Below are 24,645 nucleotides of genomic sequence, written 5' to 3' on the forward strand. Positions count from 1 at the left end.
CTATGATATACTGGCTGACTCATGCCACAGAGCTTGGTATTCCTTTAATCCTTTTATAAACTGTTTTATCCTGGCTAATGTGATTGTGGATATTCTTATTGCCCATATAATGTCTAATCCCTTTTGAATTCTGCTAAACTGTTGACCTTAATGTTTCTTAGCAATTATTAACAAAATACAGGTGTTTTGTATATTGCTTAAGTGCTGATCAAAGCTTTGAGGTTTTTTTGTGCCGACCTGTTACACTTAGGTTGGTAGTATTCCACTGTTTAACATGGTCTGACGGGTGCTCATATCAGCCTGATTGCCAGCCTTGTTCTCAGATGCTTTTTCTTTGGACAGTTTGCGTTATGTTTTGCCCATGACACGGAAGGCTTTTAAGAGTGCTTGATGGTGTCCCTTCTAAACTATGGAGTACTTTATATGCATCTTCAGATGCACTAAGAACACAAAGCATCTGCATCCATTTTTAAGCACACTCATGAGTTGCACAGCTGGATCTCACTCTGCTATTTCCAGTTTAACACCGAGGTTAAGCTGAAGGATGATGCTTTTACCTGTGTAGCCTCTGTAGGGAGCCTGCTTTGCAAGAACTCAGTGATCTCTAGAGGTTCCTTCCAGCCCCTGCAGTTCTGTGATTCTCTCCTTCTGTGTGGCACTGATAAAAAAGGAATGGTAGCTGTCATTCCAATATGGTAGGTATCTGACCTGAAGAACATTTTGTTTTGCTAGGACTTTGGAGGAATCCTTGTGTTCTTGATTCTTGATGAATGTGTTTCTTTTTCAAATGTGTTTCTTGGTGAATGAGACTGTTCCTCAGATGTGTTTGCCTGATAGGCAAGATTGGGTCTTTGAGGTCAAAGTTGTATTCAAAGAAAAGGAATAATTCACATTTCTAAAGTAAACCTTGCTTCATTTGTTCCAAGATTTTTATTCTTTGCAACTCTCATCGAAGTTCTAGAAAAATCTCTAGTTAAAGTGAGAAGAACTAAAATTGTGCAAAACTGCCAAGTGTGAACAGGTTCAGAATTGGTAAGCAGTGGTGAAGGCCACCCCCACCTTTTTAGGGTCCCATCTTTTTAGCGAGACTTGAAAGGGTTTCACCATTGCTTGTTTGGGGACAACTGCCCTACTCAAGGCTTTGTTTTGTACAAGAAGCTCAGTAAGTGGCTCTCAGCCAAAAGCAGTGGGTTATTGCTTAGAGAGAGATTCATTTCTCTCCTCAACTTGAAGAAATGAAGCCCTTTTCTGGGTGAGCATCATAGCCATCAAGCTGTCAGTTGCTGCAGGGTACTTCTTTATTCCACTTCCACTTGCTGAAACTTCACCTTCTGCGCAGGGGTGGGGCTGCACAGTGGGGTAGGATCAGCTCCCTTTCCAGTGTGAAATATTTATAATCCCAACAGCTTTTTTCCAAGCCCTGTGCTCTGCAGACTCCCCTGGCTCGAACCTGAGCATTCCTGTCTGGCCAGGAGCCTGATGCCAAGGGGCAGCCTGGCAAGCACTGTGCTCCGTGTCCTCCAGGGCAGGCTTCCACACAGAGCTGGGCAAGTTCAAGTGCATTTGAGCCAAATGACCCACTGCTAGCTGGGACTGAATAAGATGTCCCAATTTAGCTGCTTTTTGAGGAAATAGGCCAATCATCTGAACTGAATACGTGGTGAAGTTGGTCCTGTACAGGATTTCAGGCTCTGAGTCAGCCTTGTACCTCCTGGTAACCTTGAGTTCAGGATTAAGTTCATTGAGTTTGGGACACTTCAAGGCATTTCCTTTCCTGTCCTGCTATTGGGCAGTTCATCAAGCATTACTGAGGAGGGGTATATAGAGAATCCTGTGTTTAGGCTTGGGATTTCCTGGTGTGGATCCCTGGGTCAGCACTTGTCTCTCTGACGTACTCCATAAGTTCTGGGCTTGTAGTGCTCATCTGTCTTTCTTGCTTCAGCACTGTCCAGATCTGTCTTTCCTGCTCCAGCACTGTCTAACTCGTCAAAGGACAAGCTACTTGTAAATAGCTATTAGTTAATAGCCTCTTCTGGAGAGTCCGTTTTGCTTGTATGTGTATCTTTTTGGAAGACACTGAGGGGATATGGGGTAAGGCAGGAGTCTCAGCCATTTGCTGTTTTGAGCTCAGTGCTGTTGTGTATTTATGTGAGAAACAGTTTCATTGTAAAAGGAAGATGACTTTAAAATCCATCCTTAAACACCTTGTGATTTTTCTAATTTTATTGCAATTTTTATGCATATTTCATGTGGCTGACTTATTTGCATGTTAATTTTTAGTGAAATTTTCTGTTTGGTTTGCTATAGTCAGCTGTCTCTTGGATGAAGTTTTGGCATTAAAGAAATTATTTCACACTGGAAGCAACTTTAATGTCCTGTGATAACATGTACAAGAATGTCAAATCGGTCAGTGTTTAATTTGCAAATTAAAAATCTTGTTGTTGTGGCTTATTGTGTTAAACTACTGAACTGTAGGGATAATGAACTAGTGATGCAGACTGCCATGATCATTAAACTGATATTGTGCTATCTGTGTTTTAGAGCAACTCTGCAGCAAAAAAGCAAATGAGCAATGTGTTACCTTAGATATAATTAGATATCCTGCTTTGTATGTTTATTTTGGAGAGTAGAGCAGAAGCACAAAAACGCCTTTGGTACAGTCTGCAGTGCCCATTGCTAAACTGACTGTACAGTGGATGTGAGCTCTGCAGCTCAGAGCTTAGGTAACTGTGTGAGTTACACGGCTTTGGATTTTATCAGAATTATTGTGGTTTTTTTTCCATGCTGATATGAGACTGACAGCATTTTAATCCTCCTGGATGTGCCTAATAAAATGGTCCTGCACAAAACATGCAATCTGTTGTCCTCACATGGGCTGCTCTAAAAGGCTGAGCATTATTTCAGCAAACACAAAAGAGCTCGTGCTGCATATGTCACTGCTTGAATATTACTGAGGTCACTTCCACAGCATCTGACTCCTTGGTTTTCCCTTTGAGGAATATCTGGAATATCTGTTGAAGCCTGAAATGCCATCCCATTTGCTATTACTGTGGGCTGTAAACAGCCACTATGCTCAACCTTTGTATCTCTGCAGGATTTTTATTTTGAAAAGATGGCACGACTTTGCTGAACTACTATAAGCAGTAGTTAATTATGTAGATGTCTTCCAGATATTTGTTTCAAGCTAAGCACTTTGAAGGCATGAAATGTATTGGATCTGCAGCAACGCTGCCAGCACACTTGCCTTTAGGATGAGAGCCATTTTGCCTACAGGAATGTTGTTTTTCTTACATTTAAAAAATAAAAATTAAAAAAATTGCACCTTAACTTGCAGTTGAAGTGCTGTCACCAAGAACCTTGCAGTTTACTGCCCCACTATGGAATGCCTGAAGGTATATTCCTGAAACAGGGGCAGTGTGCCAGAGGCACTATTCTTTTTGCAGCTTGAGAGCACAACCATTACAGAAGGCTGCTGAGGTTGGTGTACGTGCTCACATGTACAGCTGTGCTTGTGCACAGACAGCTGCAGTGTGATAACTGCTAGGGATAGCGCTAGAACCTGCAGTACCAAAACAGAGCTTGTTTGGCTTTGTAGTCCTCCAACAAGTGAGAAATAACAGGGACTATGTAAGCAGCTGGGTGCTCAGCAGGACAGCTGAGCACAGGATCCCAATCCGGAAACCCAGCACCACATTATATGTGGCTTGTAACACTGGGACAGAAGCAGAATTACTAAACCAGAGTTACCAAGCCAAAAGAGATTATTAAAAACTGAGTGAATAATGACATAGCACAGGTAGGACTGATACAGGCATCTGTACTCTGACCTGTCCCAAACAGAAGTGTGTGAACTGTTTTTTCTGCTCCTTGTACTGAACTGCGCTGTTATAAATCCTCAGTAACAATTCTTAAGGAAAAAAACAAACAAAAAACCACTGTGTCCAAACACTGTAAGTTCTGAACAAGAAGTACAGTACATTGGGAAATGAGTATCAAGACTGTCAGCATAAGACTCTTCAACCAAGTTTACACCTTTTTTTTCCCCAGGTACTTATTCATGGGTTTCCTTCCTCCATCCCAATGCATAGGCAACACTTGTAGGTAGTGACAGGGTGGAATAACTAAGTTAGTGACTTGCTCTATAGTGATAGCCAAACCAGCAATTTTGGCCATGCTTAGTGGTCACTTCATTTACAATGTAGATTTGAAAATTACGGCTTCAGCATCATCTGTTCCTCTACAGAGCATGTCATTAATGTGCCATGTTTAACTTTATGAAAGAATAGAAGACACGAGTACTTGCCAGAAGCCAGCTTTTGCATAGCTTAGTTATAGCAAAAACCAGTCTTCTGTCAGCAACCTTCAGAATACACTGGCTTTCCAAAGAGCTTTGATTTACTAATGTTTGCATACCATAAGCTGTACAGTAACCAACGTATTTGCAGTTCATTAATAGCCCCTGACCTCTTGTTGCATTGTGGGCTGGCTTAACTTCCCAGATTTGGGAGCATCCAAGGACTCATGGCACTGAATTGTGTGCCAGGTAATGCACATTTTGCCCCTAGGATAAGCCAAGGTTACTGTAGCCTCCTGCAGCAGAAGGCGATTTACATGTTTCTTTGCTCTTATTATTATTTGCTCTATTATTATAGAATCTTAGAATCACAGAATGGCCTGGGTTGAAAAGAGTCATAATGATCATTTAGTTTCAACCATCCTGCTACGTGCAGGGTTGCCAACCACCAGACCAGGCTGTCCAGAGCCACATCCAGCCTGGCCTTGAATGCCTCCAGGAATGGAGCATCCCCAGCCTCCTTGGGCAACCTGTTCCAGTGTATTGCCATCCTCCGAGTGAAAAATTTCCTTCTAATATCCAATCTAAACCTTTCCTGTATCAGTTTAAAACCATTCCCCTTGTCCCATCACTATCCACCCTTGCAAACAGCCATTCCTCCTTCTGTTTATATGTTCTTCAAGTATTGGAAGGCCACAATGAGGTCTCCCTGGAGCCTTCTTTTCTCCAAGCTAAACAATCCCAGTTCCCTCAACCATTCTATACAGGAGAGGTGCTCCAGCCCTCTGATCATCTTAGTGGCCCTCCTCTGGACCCGCTCCAAGAGCTCCATGTCTTTCATGTGCTGGGGGCCCCAGGCCTGGACACAGTACTGCAGATGGGGCCAAACAAGAGCTGAGCAGAGGGAGGCACTCACCTCTCTTTCCCTGCTGCCCACCCCTTTTTAACACAGCCCAGAAAACAGCTGGCCTTCCAGGCTGCAACTGCACACTGATGGTTCATGTGCAGCTTCTCATCTGCCAGGACCCCCATGTCCTTCTCCACAGGGCTGCTCTCAAGGAGGTCTTAGCCCAGTTTGTATAAGCACCTGGAATTGCGCTGGCCCAAGTGCTGCCTCCTTTTTTCCAGTCGCTGTGGACTTCACTGGACAGCCTTGATTTTTCAAATATGATGGAGAGCGGCTTGGCATCCACTCCAGCCATCTCTTTCAGAACCAGCCTTGAGTACAAGATAGTTTGCTGCTGATTGAAACACTTAAGTTTCTCCACGGTATTTTCAGTTAGCCTCTTCTCAATAAGGGATCATTCTAAGCAACCATCAATGTACTTGCTTAGAAAAAGAAAGGAAAAAAAAACAAACAGAAACTGATGCAGGGCTACCCATTACAATAAAATCTGGAACTGACTATATAACTGCTGGTGCTGTGTTAGTTTCAGCTTCAATTTCTTCTTTCTTTCTTCCTTTTTTCTTTTTCCTTTCACATATTGATGATGGCTTAGGTAGCAAGTAAGCTTGGTGCTGAGAAGCTGCATCATGTTCCTCAAAGATAGGTGAGGAAGGAGGATGTCTTTTCTAAAAAGAAATAAATGTATACAAGTTCAGGTTTCAGAAGAGATTTTGGACCTGTTTCAGTAGAGATTTATCAGATAGTAGCATGGAGACTTTTTGCTGTCATTTCTCCTGGAAAACTGTAACAGTAAAAGTGCACCGTGTTCTTTTGCCATTACCTTCTTAGCATTGAAATTTCTCTCTTCAACTGAGAAGATAGATTCACATCTTTAATCTCCTTTTAAAACTTGTTTCTGTCTCTGTTCACCATCCGCTATGCCTTGAGCTTCCTGAGTGCTTTAATGAGTTCACTACAACGCTTTCTGTTATTTTAAAATGCCTTCTTGCTGTTGACAGGCTCCTCGTGCTATAGAACACTGAAGCTGATTGCACGGAAGCTAAGCTTGAAAAAATCTCCAGGTCTGTTCTTGGCATTAATATGCCATGTTTCTTCTTAAACAAGCTGCCGACACTTCAGTCTTGCCGTTATATTTTAGTTTGTTGTCTTTCTTGATACTGATTTATGCAGTAAATCAAAGTTGCGTGTCTTCACAGTCCACTATTCTGTTCCTGATACTAGCACATGTTTTTATTGAAAGGTAATGCAGCTACACTTGTATTGAGCTGCATATACTGAATGGGAGGAAGAGAGTGCTAATAGAAAAGCTTCAGAAAAGAAGAAAGGCTTCAAGTACGGCTTGGTCACCTTGTGTAAATGATGATAGACATTTGTGCACACAGTTACTTTCAGTATCAGATCTGCAGCCCCTTCTGCAGACATTCCAGAGACCTGAGGCTCAGTTGGGGTCTTTGCAGTGTTTTGATTGCCACAGTGCAGTGCAGGGCTTCTCATCTCTTTCATATTTGCTGCAGGATAATTCACTGAATATCTCAGTTAACCTTATAAATCTGAATTTTCCCTTAGTCTTTTTTTTTTTTTTTTTAAATCATGTCATAACTGCTTGCTAAATATTACTTGAACTGTGTAGCATGCTGAAAATAATATTGCTCTACATATGTATTTGTGAATACATCCTTTAATGAGGACTCAGAAGTCAATCTTCTGGCATTTACATAGTCTGATGTTTACCCTTCTGTACGAGAACTCCAGGGAAAACTCTTAAAGGCTGCAGGGTGGTAGACTGAAATGGTGTACATACAATGGCAGTGATTCTGTGAACATAATTCTTTGAATTACCTCGATTTCAGACTAGTCTATAGTATTCAAACTACTTTAGAATGTAGTGACCTAGCAGTTCAGTGAGTGGAGTTCATAGCACTTAGGACACTGAAATTTCAGGCTAAATACTACCAGGTGGAAAAACCATCCCCAAGAAGTTTTTTGATCACTGCCTAGGAAGGGGTAAATGTTGATGAAGATGATAAGGAAGTTTTCTACAGTAACATGATCAAGGGGTGACAGGTCTATTCCAAACTAACAGGCTGGATGACCACTTGATTTCTGATAGCTTGCCATCACAAGCTCCCATGCTTCATTAGGCTGATCAGTGCAAGTGAGCTAGCTTTTATATTGAAGCCCCTGCAAATCTCGTGTAGTAAGTGCCTGCTATAGTTCAGCTGATGACCTAGCTGAAACATTTCTGAGACTGGAATGCCCTGACTTCACAGGCATACTTTGCGATTGCATGCACAGCTCATGCTGCAGATTCTACAGAGGAGCTGCTGCTCTGCCTTATAAACACTGCTTAGCAGTTGAAGAAATAGTGATTATTGGAGCTGAATTGCAGACATTTTTGCCATAGCACACAACTTGAACCCAGCAGCTGCAGCTGGTTTCCTGGGGTAGCGGAGCAGAGCCCTTGAGCAGGTGAAATATTCCCCTAGCTGTTGGACTCACTGACTGGTTCGTCAGTGTTGTCTAATAGCCTTGCTTTGCAGAGCCTCTCTGAAGTGTACAGTATCTGGAAAACATCGGCAAAATCAATGTGATAGCTTGTTTTGTAGTACATAAAATTGAAAACTGGTAATGCAGTCACCAGCAGTCATCTATCTGCTGTACTTCTGTGTAACTCCCTGGTATTATGTTAGCAAGGTTAAACATTCCTGGCAATGATGTGTATTAGGGCAAATGTGGTCTCTCTTAACACAACACATGATAACTAGTCAAGCCATCTGCTTTTTTTTGATACCAAGATGACTTGTGTACTGTTCATACTTTAATACCAACACTTGCTTTTAGACAAGCTTTGGCCTGGCTGCTTCAAACGCTGAGAACATGAAAAGATCTCCTGAAGAAAACTGGTCTTTTTTAGAACTTCCCTCATAGTGGATGCAGATTGATAACCTTCAGTGTAAAGCTACCAGTCAGGAATGTGTAGGATATCTCCTGCCATTTGTGATGGTAATTGGAAGGAGAGCTCCAGCTTTCCAAATTTCAAAGCATAGTGTGCTAATTTGAAACTGCACTGAGTGTATTGAATTACAGTTAAATTAAAAAAAAAAAAAAAAAGTCTTATCCTGCTGCTAAAACCTAGATTGATTTGAATGCATACATAATACAGCCATCAATCAGAAAAAGGAGGGGTGACAAAAGAAAATAATTAGGCTGCAACTTTAGTTATGCATTCCTGTGCAAGGTGCGCTGTCCTTATGTGAACTAGAGTTGATACGTTTTGAAGTCCATCAGTATTGAAGTGGCCACGATACGGTGGCTGAGCATCCAGAGATCTGTAGCTGGTGCACTCTTTGGGAGGGCAGAAGGTTCTTGTTGAGAAAGGTTCCTTCATTTCATCAGATTCTGACTTGAAACAAAAGTATATATCATGAATGTTGTTGACAGTATATGCAGCTTCTTCTACTTCCTGTTACAGTAATTGCTTTGATACCCTCCTAAGTTCACATACCAGTGGTAAGTGAGCTGTCTCACTCTCCAGCAGGTTTCAGAAAGCACCAGCTTCTGCTGACCTAATTGATGCCAAAGGTGATAATTAAGCTTTCTAAAAAGCTCTGAAGGCAGTCCTATTTGAGTAAGTATTCATGACTGTACTAATAGGTGGGCGCAAAGTGGGAGTTAAAAGGGATTCTCTTATCTCTGTGAGATTGCTTCACCATTGCCATGCAGGGGAGGAGAGCTCATCTGTTACTGCAGAGCATCTTGTAGTAAGGAGATCATAGTATTAAAATAGAAGCAGTGCCTGTGGGTATTTTCAGGTGCACCAAAGTGTAGCATTAAAAAAAAAAAACCACAAAAAACACACAAAACAAACAAACAAAAAAAACAGGAAATAGCATTTTTACCTTCCGACTTGCAAGAAATTATTTTTTTATAACCAAATATATCCATTTATAAGAGCGGTGTGATTTCTTCCAAAATTAACAAGTTCGTGATGATAGTGCTTGTGAGCATTAAAATGAATGCAAGCAATGTTATTTGTCAGTGAATTTGGCAGCTGTTACTGTGTGCCTTTGTTGAACCAGTTTGTCCTTTAGATTGTGATAGGGTTGTTGAGTTCAAGAGGTTTGGTGTTTAAAAAAAAAAAAAAAAGCAAGGTTTTTGTCCTTTGGGGGTGTGAAATTGGGCTTCTGGTGGGATAGTTATACAGCAGGAGGTACTGCAGGATACTCTGGAACTAAAGTAAGCATGATGCTGAGCAGGCATGGATGGAGAATAAAGCTCAAATGTGCAGCAGTTCTTACAGGCTCTCGTTGAGCTCTTCACATGCCCAATGTGGAAAATGAGCCCAGTGGCACAGCCAGGATCTGATCATCTGAAATCCTGCCTTGGTGTACCTTATAGGCATCACCAGGACTGTTTCTAGGAGACACAGCATCTTTATTTTGCAGGGCCATTTCGGGTGGGAGGGATATGGAGGCAGACTGCTGATCCATGACACCCGTATGCCTTCTGGTGCGGGAAGAGGGGCTCTCAGGTCTGACACTCAGCTCTGACTGCCAGCAAAGGTTACTGCTCTCACTGTCTCTGGTGGAAACCATTATGCTCAGCTGAAAATACTCCTGAGAGGCTAAAAAAACTGGGACAGGGTGGTGTAGGAGAGACTGAGCTTCAGTTATATTCAATGCTGAATTCCCATGAGCGTGAACAAGAATGATTCTGGTGGTTGTTTTTTTTTCAGGGGAAATGTTTAGAATCAGTTCCTGCAACTGCCCCCCTCACCCCCCCATGCACAGGTATTTCCAGCATTAGTTACTCTTCAGCTCTGTGCAGTGTGATGGTTTGGTCAGCTGATTATGTTCCACAGTTGGTCCTGTTTTAAACCAGAATCATATGTATAGCATAGTGCTCTTTCTACCCTAAAATTTCCATAACTTAGCTCTGGTTGCTCAGACACAACTGAGTGAAGCATGGAGTAACATGGAACTGCAGGAAAGCAGCTGACAACTGTTGGTTCTCCCATCCCAGTAAGTGGCACGTTGACCTCCCTCCAAATCTTCCAAGGCATGCCAAGCTCTAAATGTATGCTGTTGTATCTTTACTCCACAGCAGCATGTAAATTATTCTTTTTTTTTTTTTAAAAAAAAAAAAGTAAATAAATGTCATGCAAGAGCATAGTTGTGACTAACCGGAACTATAGATTTGCAGACTACTTAGAAAGAAATTGTGTTTGGCTTCCAGTCAGTTTGCGGTGTAATTTTCATCCAGAGATCTAACAGAGCAGCAGGGTTTATTGTATTTATAATTTAAATAATACATGATACTTAGCTTTTTTATATATTATTTATTAAGCAGAGAATGCCTTAAGAGCTACACTTTCTCTTGTAGTATACCCAGGTCTTGTAAAGCAAGTCTTATCAAGTGGCAGTTGATGTAAGCACAGTGATCATGTGTTGATGGCTTTTCACTTGGTCTGCACGTAATTGTGTACTTTCTGATAGTATTTGAAAGATAATTTGACTTCAGTTCTGTTAATGATTTTTTTTGTGTGTGTGGAGTGTGTAAATTTTAGTTTGTATATCAAGTACAGTCATGAAGAAGATAGAAATCTTCAGTTTCTTGTGAGATAATTCTTCCAGCAGCTGAAAACCAAACCGCTCCAAAGTGCTTGGATATTAACTAGTCTGTAGTTGCTGTTGCGAAGTGCTGGAGCAGCATTAACCTTTGCAGCATCCAGACTTTTTAGCAGAAGTCAGCTGTTTTGTTCAGTACCTGCTGCCATATGTCCCTTAAGTCCTCCAGTTCTTCAAGGGTTGGTAGTGGAAAACAAATGGTATGCACATGGGTGCAAGCAAATCTCTGAATTATTTGGGACTTGGCTTTTTTTGCCCTGATGAATAAAGCATTATGATGTTGCAATTAGCATTTACTAAAAAGTACAATGTTTCCAGGCTCCCTGAAGGAATGAAATCAGATTGCAATATCCGAGAAATTGTGTAGCTTCTTTGTGTTCTCAGGCTTGCCAAATGTGGTGCAAACAAGAGCACTTAACGGTTGATACTGTCAAACAAAGTGCATGCTTTGGAAAAGTCATAGCAGCAAAGCATTCATTGGTCTGAGGATTTGTTTTTGCAGTGCACACCTTAATCATCCTTACTTTCTGTGTGCATAGTCACAGTTTAATTAAAAATAGTTTTCGACCTGTCAGTATGTGACTTGTATAAATCAGATGCAATCACTGCTCCATGTGCTGAAAAACTTTTGGAATTCTTTGCTCGGTTTGTATTTTAAATGCAATCTGTAGACTGGGGAGGACAAGAATCTTCTGTATTGAGTCAAGGCAATGCAAAATTTGCAGGCAGAGCACCATTTAAGCCGACCTACTGGGTACCAAGTGTTTCTGTGGCTTCCAGTTGCTGGCAGTCTGACTAGGAGCAGTGCATCTGTTGGCTAGTATGAGTGCCTGCAAGGTTGTTCACTTAAACTGGAGTATCTGTTAATTCATAATCACATCTGCTTTATCACCACTAGAGGCTCCTCCAAGTCATGCTTTGGATTTGTTTGTCTGAGGGGAAGCAGCTTGTGCTTTAAGTAGGATGCAGGTGTCTGACTCTGCCAGCCTAATACCTCTTTACAAGCAATGGACTAGTTTCTATTAAAAATAATAGCTCAGACTTTTGATGGAGTAGTTGAATAGGAATCATCAGTTGGAAATAATTACTGACTATTAGCTACTGGTGAACTTTAAAATGGTGTTGAGTGGAAACTTGTAGAGTTGCTTACCATTAAGTAGAAAAAAAAGCTAGCACAAAAATGTTCGTGATGTTGAATGTGGGTAAATCATTTTCTTTTGACATCAACATATTTTATCATGGCGTAGATAAGACTATGATTACCAAGGCAGATTACTTCAGAGTTCAGATGTGTGTTGAGGGTGGGTTTCCCCTGGTAGGGCTGTGTACATATGTTCACAAAACATTGCCAACTTCTGCTGCAGTCTGATGGTTACTGCTTTGCCACTTGGTAGGATGTAGGCATTTTATATCAGGTGCTGTCAAGCCAAGGTGCAAGGTTGCATCAAACAGCTGGACAACATTAGGACCAAGTCTTCAAAAATTAATGTCTTTGTGTGTTCATGGCTAGTATACAAATCAGGATGCATCTTCTGTTCTCAGGCATTCCTGGGTTTTGATAGCCTCAGCTTGGTCCATATAAAAGCCAGCAAGTCCTTTGCTCAGGTCGTAGGCTTCATAGATGTGCAGGTTTAGATTTTCTTAGAATTAAATAAGAGGTGTTAATTCCCAAGTGGATCATGTAGATGCTACATTTTGAGCACAACAGAATGCTGAAGCATGTACTGGAGACAGTGCATTCTTGTGGAGCAAGTGGCAGTGATCCGTAGTCACAGATACTTGTGTGTGTTGATCATACCACTTTTTTAAGCAACAGAGGAGTGTTTAGATGAATCTTTGCAGGAAAACACTATGGTTTGTTTCTGTGGAGTCTTAGAAATATGAACGTGCTATGTGGTTTCTGTCATGCATGGGAGCACTTACAGGAAGGCTGGCTCTTCAGCCTTCACTTAGTGTTCTTAAACTCCAGTGCCTTACAAAGAAAAGCTGAAATTGAAAAGCAGATCTTGCAAGATCCACTGGAGGGTTCTGGATAGAAAGCAATATCTCACAATGGAGAACTTGCTCTAAGTTCTTGAAAAAACATTTTCTTCAGGCACGATCTACTGCTACACATCTCCATAAACATAGCTGTATCATATCTTGTTAAAAGTTCTATTTGCATCTACCTCTACTGTTTAATCTTGCTCCATGTGGATTGCACTGTTAGATTTTTGTTGCATCTTTTTCCAAGGTAGTATTTGAAATTGTTTCTTCAGCCACATTCCTGTTCTCACTAGATGCACACCATCAGTCTGTGATAACCTACCGTTCTCCTTCCTGATATGATTCTCTCCTTCTGTATGATTGCTTATCTGTCACTCAAGGTTCATTCAAAGCTAACTCAGACCTGCCACTTTAAATCAAGTGTATTATCTGTGACATACGCTTAAATACAGAAACAAAATTAAGTTTAATTTCCTCCTTGTTCCTTTCCACTTACAGGTAGGAACTAGTGTGTAGTGTTGGAGCTGACTGAGAGTCATTGCTCATGCAATTGTTCAGGTTTCCTCTAGCCATCAGGCAAGGTCCAGCTTTCTCTGTCCATACACTCAGCAAGCCTGCATGTTCTCATCTTACACGTGCCTCCCTGCACTGCTCTGGTTTGACCTTGAGGACTGCTTGACCTGCAGTAGTCTGCACTGGTTCTTCCTGGCTGTTACTTTTACTAGCTATGCCTTACAAATTTAATATAAATGATTAAAATTAATTAGATATAACTTCGATTTCAAGGATATTTGTTCATGTACATAACTCAGCTTTTATCATCCTGCCTCTACTTTAATCAGAAGGGCAAAGGGTATCTGTGCTGCACTGCAGAGGAATCAGCCTTCCTTTCAACCTTTTGCCAATGCTTTCAGGAGGTATTTCAGGAAACTGCAAATTCTGGCGTTATCTAGTTGTCATGTTAGCCATTTACATAGTAACTTGTCGAAACACAGGTATGAATGCTAACTCTCAATTCTGTGTTATACTTTCTCTCATCTGGCCTGAAAGATGTTTTATTAATCATCCATGTGTTGATCAATAACAACCATTTTATAGATGTTTTTCTCTCTACCTAATCTTGTAATTGGATTTTAAATGGTCTGTGGTCGCTATAACAGATGACTTGTTGGTGATCCTCTGAAGGTGAGGACTGCACAGGAACTTCAGTAACTGTTTCCATAAGGCCATGCTGCAAACATAAGGTCTGTACTACCCCGTGAGCTCCAAATCATCTAAAACACGTGGCAGGGTTGAAAAGAGGTAGAGAGTGACACAATGCTTAATGCTTCTTTAATTTGACTCACAACTAAAAAGAAGAAAAAAAAAAGCACCCTGTTACCATAGAAACAATAGCCTGAGGCATGAGGGTGGGTATGTATCAGTTAAAGCACTTATTTTAGCTTAAACCTAAACTTGATCTCTTTGAATACCCTATGATAATGGAGCTGACAGGCACATCATTATGCAATAATTGAAAAAATGCTCAAATGTAGGCTTCTCAAGAGTGATTACCTCATGACTTGGTGCTGTTTTCTTCAGCCAGCTAGGGGACACTCAGTAGGAAGGCATGGGAGTATCAGAGTTTGCTTGCTTATACAGAATTAGGGACACTCTGCAGACAGCTGCATCATGCAGTTGCATTGGTACAGGATTATCAAGCTGCATGAATTTGGTCCTTGTCTCTGCTTTAGGAGACAGTGCTGCTGTATTTACCTCTCTGGGTTGTTAGTGGTAGAGCCCTGCAGATGTGTTTGCTACTGCTGCTAAGTATTACCTGCCTCTACTTGTGACCAGTTCCAAACAGAACAGCTCACAGCTGGTAATGCAGTGGTTGAAAGGTAAGCAGCATGGCTGCCCAGTGCTGAGTTGGCTTCTGTGTGTCAACCAGCTTAGGTAAGTTTCTTAGAGACTGCATTTCCTGAGTGCTGCAATTCAGTTGCTAGAAACTTATAAGTCTTGTTTAAATAAAAGCTGGTACACGAGCTTGAGAAATCTCTTGAGAAGAACTGCTGCTGGCTGTGATGAGAAACGCAAAGTTGTGTAACACTGCAGCACTGTGCTTTGGTTTACACTTGCAATGCTATAAATATTCCTTTCCCCTTGCTGCTTATGAAAGAGGTGACTGCATCGAGGCCTGCCCGGAGTTTTTAGCAGAACATGTGATTGGTTTCCCTTGAGGAATGCTTTCCTCTTCATACAGCCTGGATTGCATATGAAGAGAATCAAGGCAATTAGTCATTGACTGACTCATGAATGGTTAGGCTGGTATTTGTTTGAGAATTCTCTAAAAATAGTTAAACAGGCTGAAGCAAATGGTGTTTATTTATGAAACCAGTTTGGACATCATCTTCTGCCTCACTGAAAAATAGGATAATATACTGCATTTTAGTGAATGTGCGAACTGCTGGAGTGAGCAGTGGAATTCATAGAAACTCTGTCAAGCCTGACACAAAAGGGGGTGAAACTGATCTGTTCTGCTCCTAATCACTTGAATTTGTGCAAACTGAACTATAAAAATGACCAGGCTAATTCCCGAGTACGTCCTCGTGTCTGCAGTTCAGCTGTTCCATGTATGCTTGGAGTGCCTCTGTGTAAATCTGCTTACAGGAACTTACCAGATCACGGAAGTTTAAAATGTGAGATTGAACAGGATACTGAATATGCTGTAGGCTAATGCAGCTCCTAATGAGATGTTCTGCTGGACCCTGAGGCCTGGCAAGTGGAGGCTGATGCTCTGGACTTACACACTTAGCTGGAGAGCTTTCAGACATGCTGCCAGAGATGCCAATAATGCAACACAAACCTTTGAATAAGCAGCTTCAAATATTCACAAATCTTGATTACTTTGGAAACAGAGTTAGATGGAAGCTTTAGGTGCAGCACTGCTGGGTGTCCTTAGCTCCTTCAGTAAGACCTAGACACTACAGGGAGACCTATGTTTCACACACTAGGAGTTATTCTTCCTATTCTGTCCAAACAAGGAAGTCAGTATTTTTGTACAGATATAAATAAGGAGTGAGTCAGCTGTTTCTGCCTGAAAAACAGTCACAGAGACCAGCCTCTTTGCAGAACACACTCCAAGTGAACCTGACTTTGTGTGATACAGATTGTGTATAGACGACAGGGAAACTGGAAGCCATCAGTCCCAAGAACTTAGCCTCAATGTCAGGACTTCAGGGATCACAAAGGTCTTGTCATGTCTGGTCTGCCAAAATTTGATCCTGCTCTTAATCAGACCTGATTCTGGAGCAAGACTGAACTAGAAACAGAATCTAGTGATATTTCAGCATGGAAATTCCCAGGAAACTTCAGTGTGGCATCAGCTTTTTCGTGTGGGAATGTGAAATTGCTTTATCATTTGGCTACGTGGGTGAAGTTCAGCAGAGCTGTTGGGCCTGTTTGCAGTACAGAAGAGCACTAAGCCATTCTGTTTGGTTTTATGTCCTGTATAGTTGCTGGTAGCTGCCTCTTTTGTGATGAGATGGCAGACAAATGTAAAAGCCAATTAGGAAATGGACAGGTTGGAAATTTTTGTCTCTCCGTTTCCAACTCAGTAACTGTTTCTGGATGCTACCTCTCCTGCAGCCTAAAGCATGGTGCTGAGGCAGGAAAAACCTCTTTGCATCAGAGCTCAGGTACCGCAGGTTTGAACCCTGAGCAATTGGCAGTGGGCACTGGCTGGTGAAGCTGTGCTCAGCATTGTGATGGGGTATGAAACATCCTCACAAGTATGCAGGTGGTGTGCTGCCAAGGGCAGCCGTTATTTGGTTTTCAGCTTGTCCCAATCTCTCTGTCTGCAATAAACTTTCCAAAATCCAAGTGCTCGCAGCTGCCCTGTCTTCAGCTGGATGTTCCTAGCCTGAGAGCGCTGACAAGGAGCACTTTTAGCAGGAGCTGAAGTGGCTGTCTCAATTAGCTGGACAGTATTATGGAATATCCCTGCAGTAAAACTCATTGCAGGAAGGAAGGGTGTTCTCTTAACTGCTAAACTGCGTGAGATCCTAAGTGCAGCTGGCTGGTGCAGGCTAACTCAATCTCTCAGTGAGCAGCAGCTGTCACGGCCAGTTATCACAGTAAGGCTAAAATCTCCAGACTGAATTTCTAGGATATCAAACAGCAACAATATTTTAAAAAACAAAACAAAACCCCTTCTGTTTCTTTTGAGTAATGTTAGAAGAAAAAGGTCTGTTTTCCAGGCACTGCTTGTTCTGACTGACTTCATTGTTTAGAGCAGTTTTATTTACTCGGATCCCTTGAGATGCTCCAGACAGCTGAGCGTGAATGTATGAGATCACAGGAGCCTGGATGCAGTCCAGCTGAACAGGGATGCAGCACGTTCCCCACTCCAGGACCATTCAGTTTAGCCACAGGTTCATGTCAGTCGTTAGTGCTGTGATTTCAGATTGAAGAAGCTACTGACTGACATGGTGTTCAAAGCCATTACTTTAAAGGTATAATTGTACTTTGATGGTCATATCACAGACTTGCTGCTTTGGTGTAGGTTTTGTGACTTAGCTGTCCCAACATATTTTTTTAAAGTTTTGCTTAAATGAATTCTGTTCTGTGTGTGAGTAGCCTTCCATTGAAGATGTTTGGTAATGCCCCAGGTAACTGCAATAGAAGAAATATGTAAGATATGACTTAGTTGGAGCAAGAATGGACTCTTCTGCCTGTCAAACCAGTCTCTGCTTTTGTAAGTTAATCTCATTTCTTGAGTCATCTTTGGCCTACCCACTTGTTGCTCTGTTATTTATTTTTTTTTACTTTGTTGAACTTAGTGTCTTTTTTGAGTTCTAGTTCACTTCACTTTCAGGTCTTTGTGATTTGAATTCCCTGTGAAGCAGATCAGGTGATACGTACCACAAAGCATTTAATGCTGTTCGTATGGCCATTGCAGCAGTAAGGGAGTTTTCTGAACTTGGAAGGCATAATTCTTCTAACCCACTAACTTGCACTAGAATCATAGAATGATTTGGGTTGGAAGGGACATTTAAGATCACCTACTATTAATGCCCTGCTATAGGCAGGGACACCTCCCTCTAGACCAGGTTGCTTAAAGCCCTGTCCAGCCTGGCTTTGAATGCCTCCAGAGACAGCACACCCACAGCCTTACTGGGCAACCTGTTCCTGTGCCTCACCACCCACACAGTAAAGAATTTCTTCCTAATACCTAGTCTGAATCTACCCTCTTTCATTTTAAAACCATTTCTCTCATCCTGTCACTACGTGCCTTATAAAAAGCCCTTCCCTCGCTTTTCTGTAGGCCTTTCAGGTACTGGAAGACTGCTATAATGTCCCCCCCCAGAGCCTTCTCTTATCCAGGCTGAAGAGCACCAGCTGTATTGTCTTGTCCTCATTAGGGAGGCCTAGGTAGATTATATCAGTTGCTCTTAAAGCTTAATCCACTGATGCTGTAACTCCATCATAAGAGGTCACCAAGTTTGTCACCCACCACTTGCCTTTGGTGAAGCCATGCTAGTTACTACCAATCACCTCATTTTTATTTGCCATTTGCCTTAGTAGAGCCTCCAGGAGGGTCTGTTCCATGATCTTGCAGGCACAAAGGGAAGACCGACTGGCCTGTAGTTCCCTGGATCTTCTTTTTCCCTTCTTGAAAATGGGGGCTAATATTCCCCTTTTCCAATCAGTGGGGACTTCACCAGACTGCCATGACATTTCAAATATGATGGACAGTGGCCTGGCAATTTCATCTGCCAGTTCCCTCAGAACCCATGGATGGACCTCATCAAGTCCCACGGAGTCCTGCAGCTTCAGGTTCTTTAAATGGTGGAGACGTAGTCCTACTACTCTAAAATCACAGTCACTGTCAGTGCAGTGATCTGGTGCTGCTGGGAGGTGATGACAGAATGCGTAGAATCTCTGAATTGCTGGAGTTGGATGGGACTTCAAGAGACTGAGTCCAACCTCCATGCTAAAGCAGGTTCCCTGCAATAGATCGCACAGGTAGGCATCCAGATAGGTCATCTGCATAGGAGGAGACCCTACAACCTCTCTGAGCAACCTGTTCCGGTGCTCTGTCACCCTTACCACAGAGAAATTCTTCAGCATGTTATTAGGGAACTTCCTGTGTTCAGGTTTTATGCCTTTGCTCCCTGTTCTGTCACTGCACACTGCCAAGAGGAGCCTGGCCTCACCCATTTGCCTCACTCCTCCCTTTAGATGTTTAAAAACTTGTACCAGATCCCCTCTCAGTCTTTTCCCCAGGCTGAACAGACCCAGGATACAGACCAGGTTGCTCACCAGGGTTGTCCCCAGTTCTACTACAGTAAGGTGCTTGGATCCTAGGTCATAATATCTGGAGCTGAAATAGCAAGGTTGTTCTTGCATCCCTTATTACCTCTTCCAGTAATTGATCATTATTGGAAATTTAATATTGAGCCATTGCAATGTAGCTAGCCTTAGTGCTGCTTTTCTGGTTCTGAAGCTGAAGGACATCAGGGCGCTTTAAACCTCACTGGTGTGCAGAACAGGCTGCTGACCTCCACTAAACGTGTTTTCCAGCACATGGTGCTTAATACTGCATGCCATAATCCAGGCTTAATGTGGAAGAGGAAAATCCACTAGATGAATTGTATAAATGCTGGATGTGCTACGAGCAATAAAGGGCATTTTGTGGGATTACACATTAACACTAAACCCTGTGGTGGTCTTGTAGTTCCTGCTGTTGTTCGCTTTCTCTGTTAAATGCATGGTGCAGGTAGCACTGTGCTGGCAGGAGATGCACAAAATATATTAAAAATTCTCTTTGTATCTCAGCGACAGTTTTCAGGAGATGCTCAGTTTAACTTGTGCTGCGTGTTCGTAGGGCTTGTGTTGAGCTGGTGATGTTACAAAATAGAAATTACATTAACCAGCACTGTCAGAAATGTCAAAAAGCTGCAGTTTCCATTGGCCACAGTTAAAAGCTTCTGGCTTTCGCACTATCACCAAATCAGGTCAGTTGTTGTGATGCTGGTGGCTTTCCAGGAAATGGGTACTCCCCCTGCTTCCCCCCTCCCTTGCCTTTATGCAGAGGACAGATAGCATGGATTCACTGTTCCTGCCTTCACTGCCTGAAAATGCAGCAAAGTTTTTCTCAGTATGAGAGAAGTAAATAAAAACAGTGTCAGACAACAAAATGTCATAACAGCTGGGCTGGAATAAATACTGGATTTCTAAACAGCCAAGTTAGGAGTGAGTCCTGCTTGTGTTAGTGCACCCCACCAAGAGGGAGATGGTATTAATATGTAAGTGTTGATTCAGTTACATGGCAAGACCTCTGGAAACTAGAAGTCAGTGCACTAAGTTATTCATAGTGACTGAATCAGGACTTACTTCAGCAGCTGGTAGAAGAACTGGGTTTGCATTTTCAGTCTGTTGTCTGACTTGGATATCTAGTAGGATTTTATTTTTCCTATGTGTGTATATTTCACTGCGGCTGTGCCTTAACAAATACGGAGTCTGAAGAAAACTTAAACAAATCTGAAGTGTAATCACCACTGACAAAGCCAAGGAGCAAGGCAGTAGAATAAGAAACAGTTGAAGTGAGGGTGCTGTCAACAATAATCTTAAAATGCTCTGTGGTTTGACTTGGAGGTTCAAGCTCTTGTGCAGTAGCAGTAGATGCCTGCAGAGGGCTGAATCTTCTGCCAGTCTTGTCTGTGTGACATAGCAGTCAGGGAGTCCATGCATTTCTTTCTAGGGTCTGTAAGTATGGCAAGGTATAAATTGGGGTGGGAGGAATGGATGAGTGACCTTGGTTCTGTCAGGTGCTTTCTGTGGTGCTGAGGAGCCAAAGGTGAGAAGGCAGCTGAAATCAGGACTCTGAAATAGGATTATGTCGGTAGGAGTGAAACACACGGTAAATGCAGTAGTGGTTGGAACCTTCTGGAGGTGTCTGTGGATGGAGATGAGTTAAATCTCGAGTACTAAGTTCATCTGTCTGGTTGCAGGCAGGCTGACAAAGAGCCGCCCTGCAGCTCTGCCACTTTCAGTATCTAGCAGTCCTGACTGGGCTTGCTGGGAATGGGAAGCAGTTTTGAGAGCTCAGCTTGAAAGTGTAGGAGGAACAGTGAGCTATTGCCTAGTTTCGTAAATAAAGTTATTGCCTAATTCAGTCTTTTTTGTTTGTTTGTTTTGTTTTGTTTTTTTTTCCTCTTAATATTTTTATCTTAACTTTACTTAAAACTTTTGGGTTTACAGTGGGAAAAAAAAAAAAAAAAGACTTGTGGCTGTTGCTTTATCTTTGCAAGCAGTCTTGCAGTTTGTTTTGGAAATTCTTGGCTAGCTTAGCCAATCAGGAACTCAAACAGCATTCGATGACTATGGAGTGGTGTTACATAATGTGGGATTTTCAGTTACAGGAGAGATGCAGAATAATTCTCTGGGTCTTGTTTGTAATGCTATGGAAAAACTGCTATTTCACTTTTCATCTTCTGAATGATCTCAGCATGGGGATCTGAAAGTGTCACTTACCAGGAAAAAATCCCTGCTTATAATTTGGAGTTTCCTGCTCCAGCGGCTTGTGGCTCTAGAGGTGCAGAGGCTTCATTTGCTTTATGCTTCAGCACAGCTTCATAATGTGCTGAACATGCAGGCTTGCTAGAAGCATCTCACAGAGTAGCCCTGTGATTCCTCTTAACAGGGCTGATTACAGGCAAGCTGGTGTCTCAGCTGCCTCTGCATGGATAGAAGTTTTCTGGAGCATTTTCTGGAGCTTGAGGTATTCTTCCAATAGTGAAACATCAGCTTTCATTAATTCTGTGATGATTGCTATTGCAGGCAATAGCAATAGGCAATTCAGTCCAATTGCCCTGTTCTGTTGCAGAGTTGTGACTGCAAAACAGTCCACAGAAACTAGAAGCCATCTTCTGGTGTCTAAAACTTCATCATGACTCTGCCATGCACAGAGGCCAGAAGTTCTGCCTTGGTTTGGCTTTTCCAGTAGTCTTCCTGGGATGAAACTTTCAGGTTTAGATAACATGAGAGCAGAGGGTTCATACTGGCTTGAATGAGGTCTTCTTCTTAGCCCCCAGCCCCCCAAGGCTGAAACGCTACCAGTGAGGTTTTTTTTCAGTCAGTTAGGAACTGTATCTGTATGTAAGACACACATACAGCTCCTGCCAAGAGTTCTTCTACTTAGCTCCATCCTGAGCTTTGTTGTCTCTTGTGTTTTTAATTTCAGTCCTTGGGCTGTTTCATGTCTTAGATCTCACGAAACTGCACGTAAGCACAGGAGTGGGCTTGGGAAAGCCCCAGTGGTCTGAAGGAGTCTGCACCTATGAAATGCAAGCACTTGAGCTGAACTAAACCTGCCCTGCCCTTTGTAAATCTTTGCTCCGCTCCCAGTCCCGGGCAGCACATTCCAGCTGCCTTGCTGCAGCACTTGCTTCTACAGCAGCATGGTGATAACAGGCTCTTGCCTGCTCTTATTGGAGCAGTGCCATTCATGTAACTGACCTTAAACCATGGGCTAGGATTGTTTAAGAAGATGTGAATCATTTGGCTGTGAATGTGTCAGGGCAAATTCTTGTGGTGTAAGGGTTTGATACTGCTGTAACATACCCATGTGCATTCACTAGCATGAGAAGTGTGCAGCATGTAAGCCATGTGAGCCACTGAGCTTTTATTGACATTAGTTCTGCACTTGGTTACATGGCATTTTATCTTGATAAAATTTAAGGGTGGGGGGTGTTTCTCCTGGGTATCCCATCTGAGGCTGGTGGTGGGGCTCCAGGCAGGTTGAACTGTGCCAGGGAACCTTTGGAGCTCTGCAGTGCCTGAGCTATTCCCTACTGGCTGTTTTTTTTCTGGCTGTTCTGAATGGCAGGACAGCATAGAAGTTAATACCCAGCGCTGGGATCTCTACAGTCTCTGCACAACAGACTCGGTTCTGAGTCTTGTTCCACCATTGTCTGCTGACAGCACAGGTATGGGATGGCAATCTTTGCTGTCCTGGCCCATCAATATTTGGTTCATTGGTTTGCACAGATTTGTTAAACAGACACGAGGAGTGTTCAGGCTCGTTTGTTGTGGCAAGAAATACAGTGCTAGGAGCCTGGGCAGATGGACCAGTCCCTTTCTCATAAGAAAAGCAAAACCCCTTGGGTCTCAGCTAAGCAAGTGTTTAAATCCCTTTTCCCCACAAAAAAGATTAGTTTAAAAGTTTTGCACTGGCACATGTGAAACTGATATTCTCACTACAGCACATGTTTTTAGCCTGTTTCTGAACCCAGTAAGAAACAGTGACAACTTGAGTTTTGTCCTTTTGCATCTGTTTTACCCTGCTGAACAACAGATGTTGGATAGTGGTGTTTGAATTAGGACATGGTAAATACCCCTTTTGTTTGTTTTCAGGGTTGACCTTGAGCTGCTAGAGCTCAGGCGCTCGAATTTTTACCTTGCTTAGTTACTGTTCTGTTCTGTCTGAAACTGTATTGTTGTATTGCAAGTCCATGTGGGCACTGGTTTATAAAATGACTTTGTGGCCTTGATGAAAATGGTAATGGTAGCTTGTTATCTCCTTTTGTCCTAACTAAGATGTTTTGCTTTTTCCAGGCTCATATTAAATTCCCTATTGACTATCCGTATTCACCACCTACTTTCAGATTCCTGACCAAAATGTGGCACCCCAACATTTATGAGGTAAGGGTTTGTTTGTCTGTTTTTTAAATGAGTTTTTTGCAGGCACGTGAGAAGGTTTTCTGGCTTTTTAAACTTATATTGTTGGTATTCAGTATCTCTGGCCATAACTGAAGCAGTTAGCTGGTTATGTTAAATTCCAGCTACGTGGTTGAACAATTAATTCTAAAAGCTGTATGAAATACTTTTCCTTTAGGCAAGGATGGAGGCTTTATTACACTGGCAAGTTCAGCTGGCAGCCTCAGGTGAAGCACTGTACTGTGAATGCCAGCAGTTTAAAGGGGTTCTTGAATCAAGATGTCTTACCCTTCTGTGGTACATAAGCAACAAGTGATTGTTGGTGTGCTTTCATCCCACAGAACTGTGTAAAGCAACAATACAAAACAGGGAAAAGTCTTCTGCAGCAACAGGCCTACAGGGGGTTTGGTCTTGGGGCACTCTGACTGCAGGAGAACTGGAGCTGGAGTCCAGCTTCAGAAGTCTTGTGCAGCCTGGCCTCCAGTATGAAGCAGCCCTTAGGTCAGTTTGTGCATCAGTCACACTCAAAGGGTAATACCATGGACTGACAAATCAATGTCTGCATCTTGATACAACTGATGGCAGCTTCTGAAGTGGAATATCTTTATATAAATGCTCTGTGTCAAGCAGCACGCCCTAGCTTGAAAGCATTGTCTTTGTGATGCAAAGTTGCTTGGAGCAACTTAAAGTGATTAGTGCAATTGGTTCAAAACCAACCAGTTTCAGAAGGCCATATTTGAAAGTTGAAGACCTGCTGTAAATCAGAACATGTCTTAAGCTTTTAGAGGCCAGTCAGATTGCTGCTAAACTTTTGAATGCTTCAGCCAAATGTCAGCCTGCTAGGACTGCTACCAGAATACTTCTCAAGATGCTAAAGGCCTTTCAAAAATGTTCCTATCACCTTGTCCTCCTGAAAGAGATTCTGCCAGCTTCCTATGGGTCCAAAGAGGAATGTCATTTGTCTTCCTCACTGTGAACAAACAATGGCTTCATTTGATGCCTTGGGCTTCGAAGGCCCTTTGCTAACAAGTCACTGCTGCTGGATGTTCGCCCTGGATGAGTGCTCTCCAAATGTCACACTGAACTTCACTGATCTTTTAGTCATAAATAGCCAAAAGCTTATCCAAACT

General features: G+C 42.3%; 1 protein-coding gene across 1 annotated transcript in view; it reads left to right on the forward strand.

The window, feature by feature from the left end:
* Positions 1–24,645, forward strand: part of UBE2R2 (ubiquitin conjugating enzyme E2 R2) — a 49,581-nt gene that overhangs the window by 15,438 nt on the left and 9,498 nt on the right. Inside the window, exon 2 of the mRNA XM_015848272.2 lies at positions 23,414–23,500. Coding sequence (XP_015703758.1) covers positions 23,414–23,500 — 87 coding nt within the window. The remainder of the gene's footprint in view (positions 1–23,413; positions 23,501–24,645) is intronic.

Source organism: Coturnix japonica, chromosome Z, assembly GCF_001577835.2.
Source record: "Coturnix japonica isolate 7356 chromosome Z, Coturnix japonica 2.1, whole genome shotgun sequence".
NCBI classification, from domain to species: domain Eukaryota; kingdom Metazoa; phylum Chordata; class Aves; order Galliformes; family Phasianidae; genus Coturnix; species Coturnix japonica.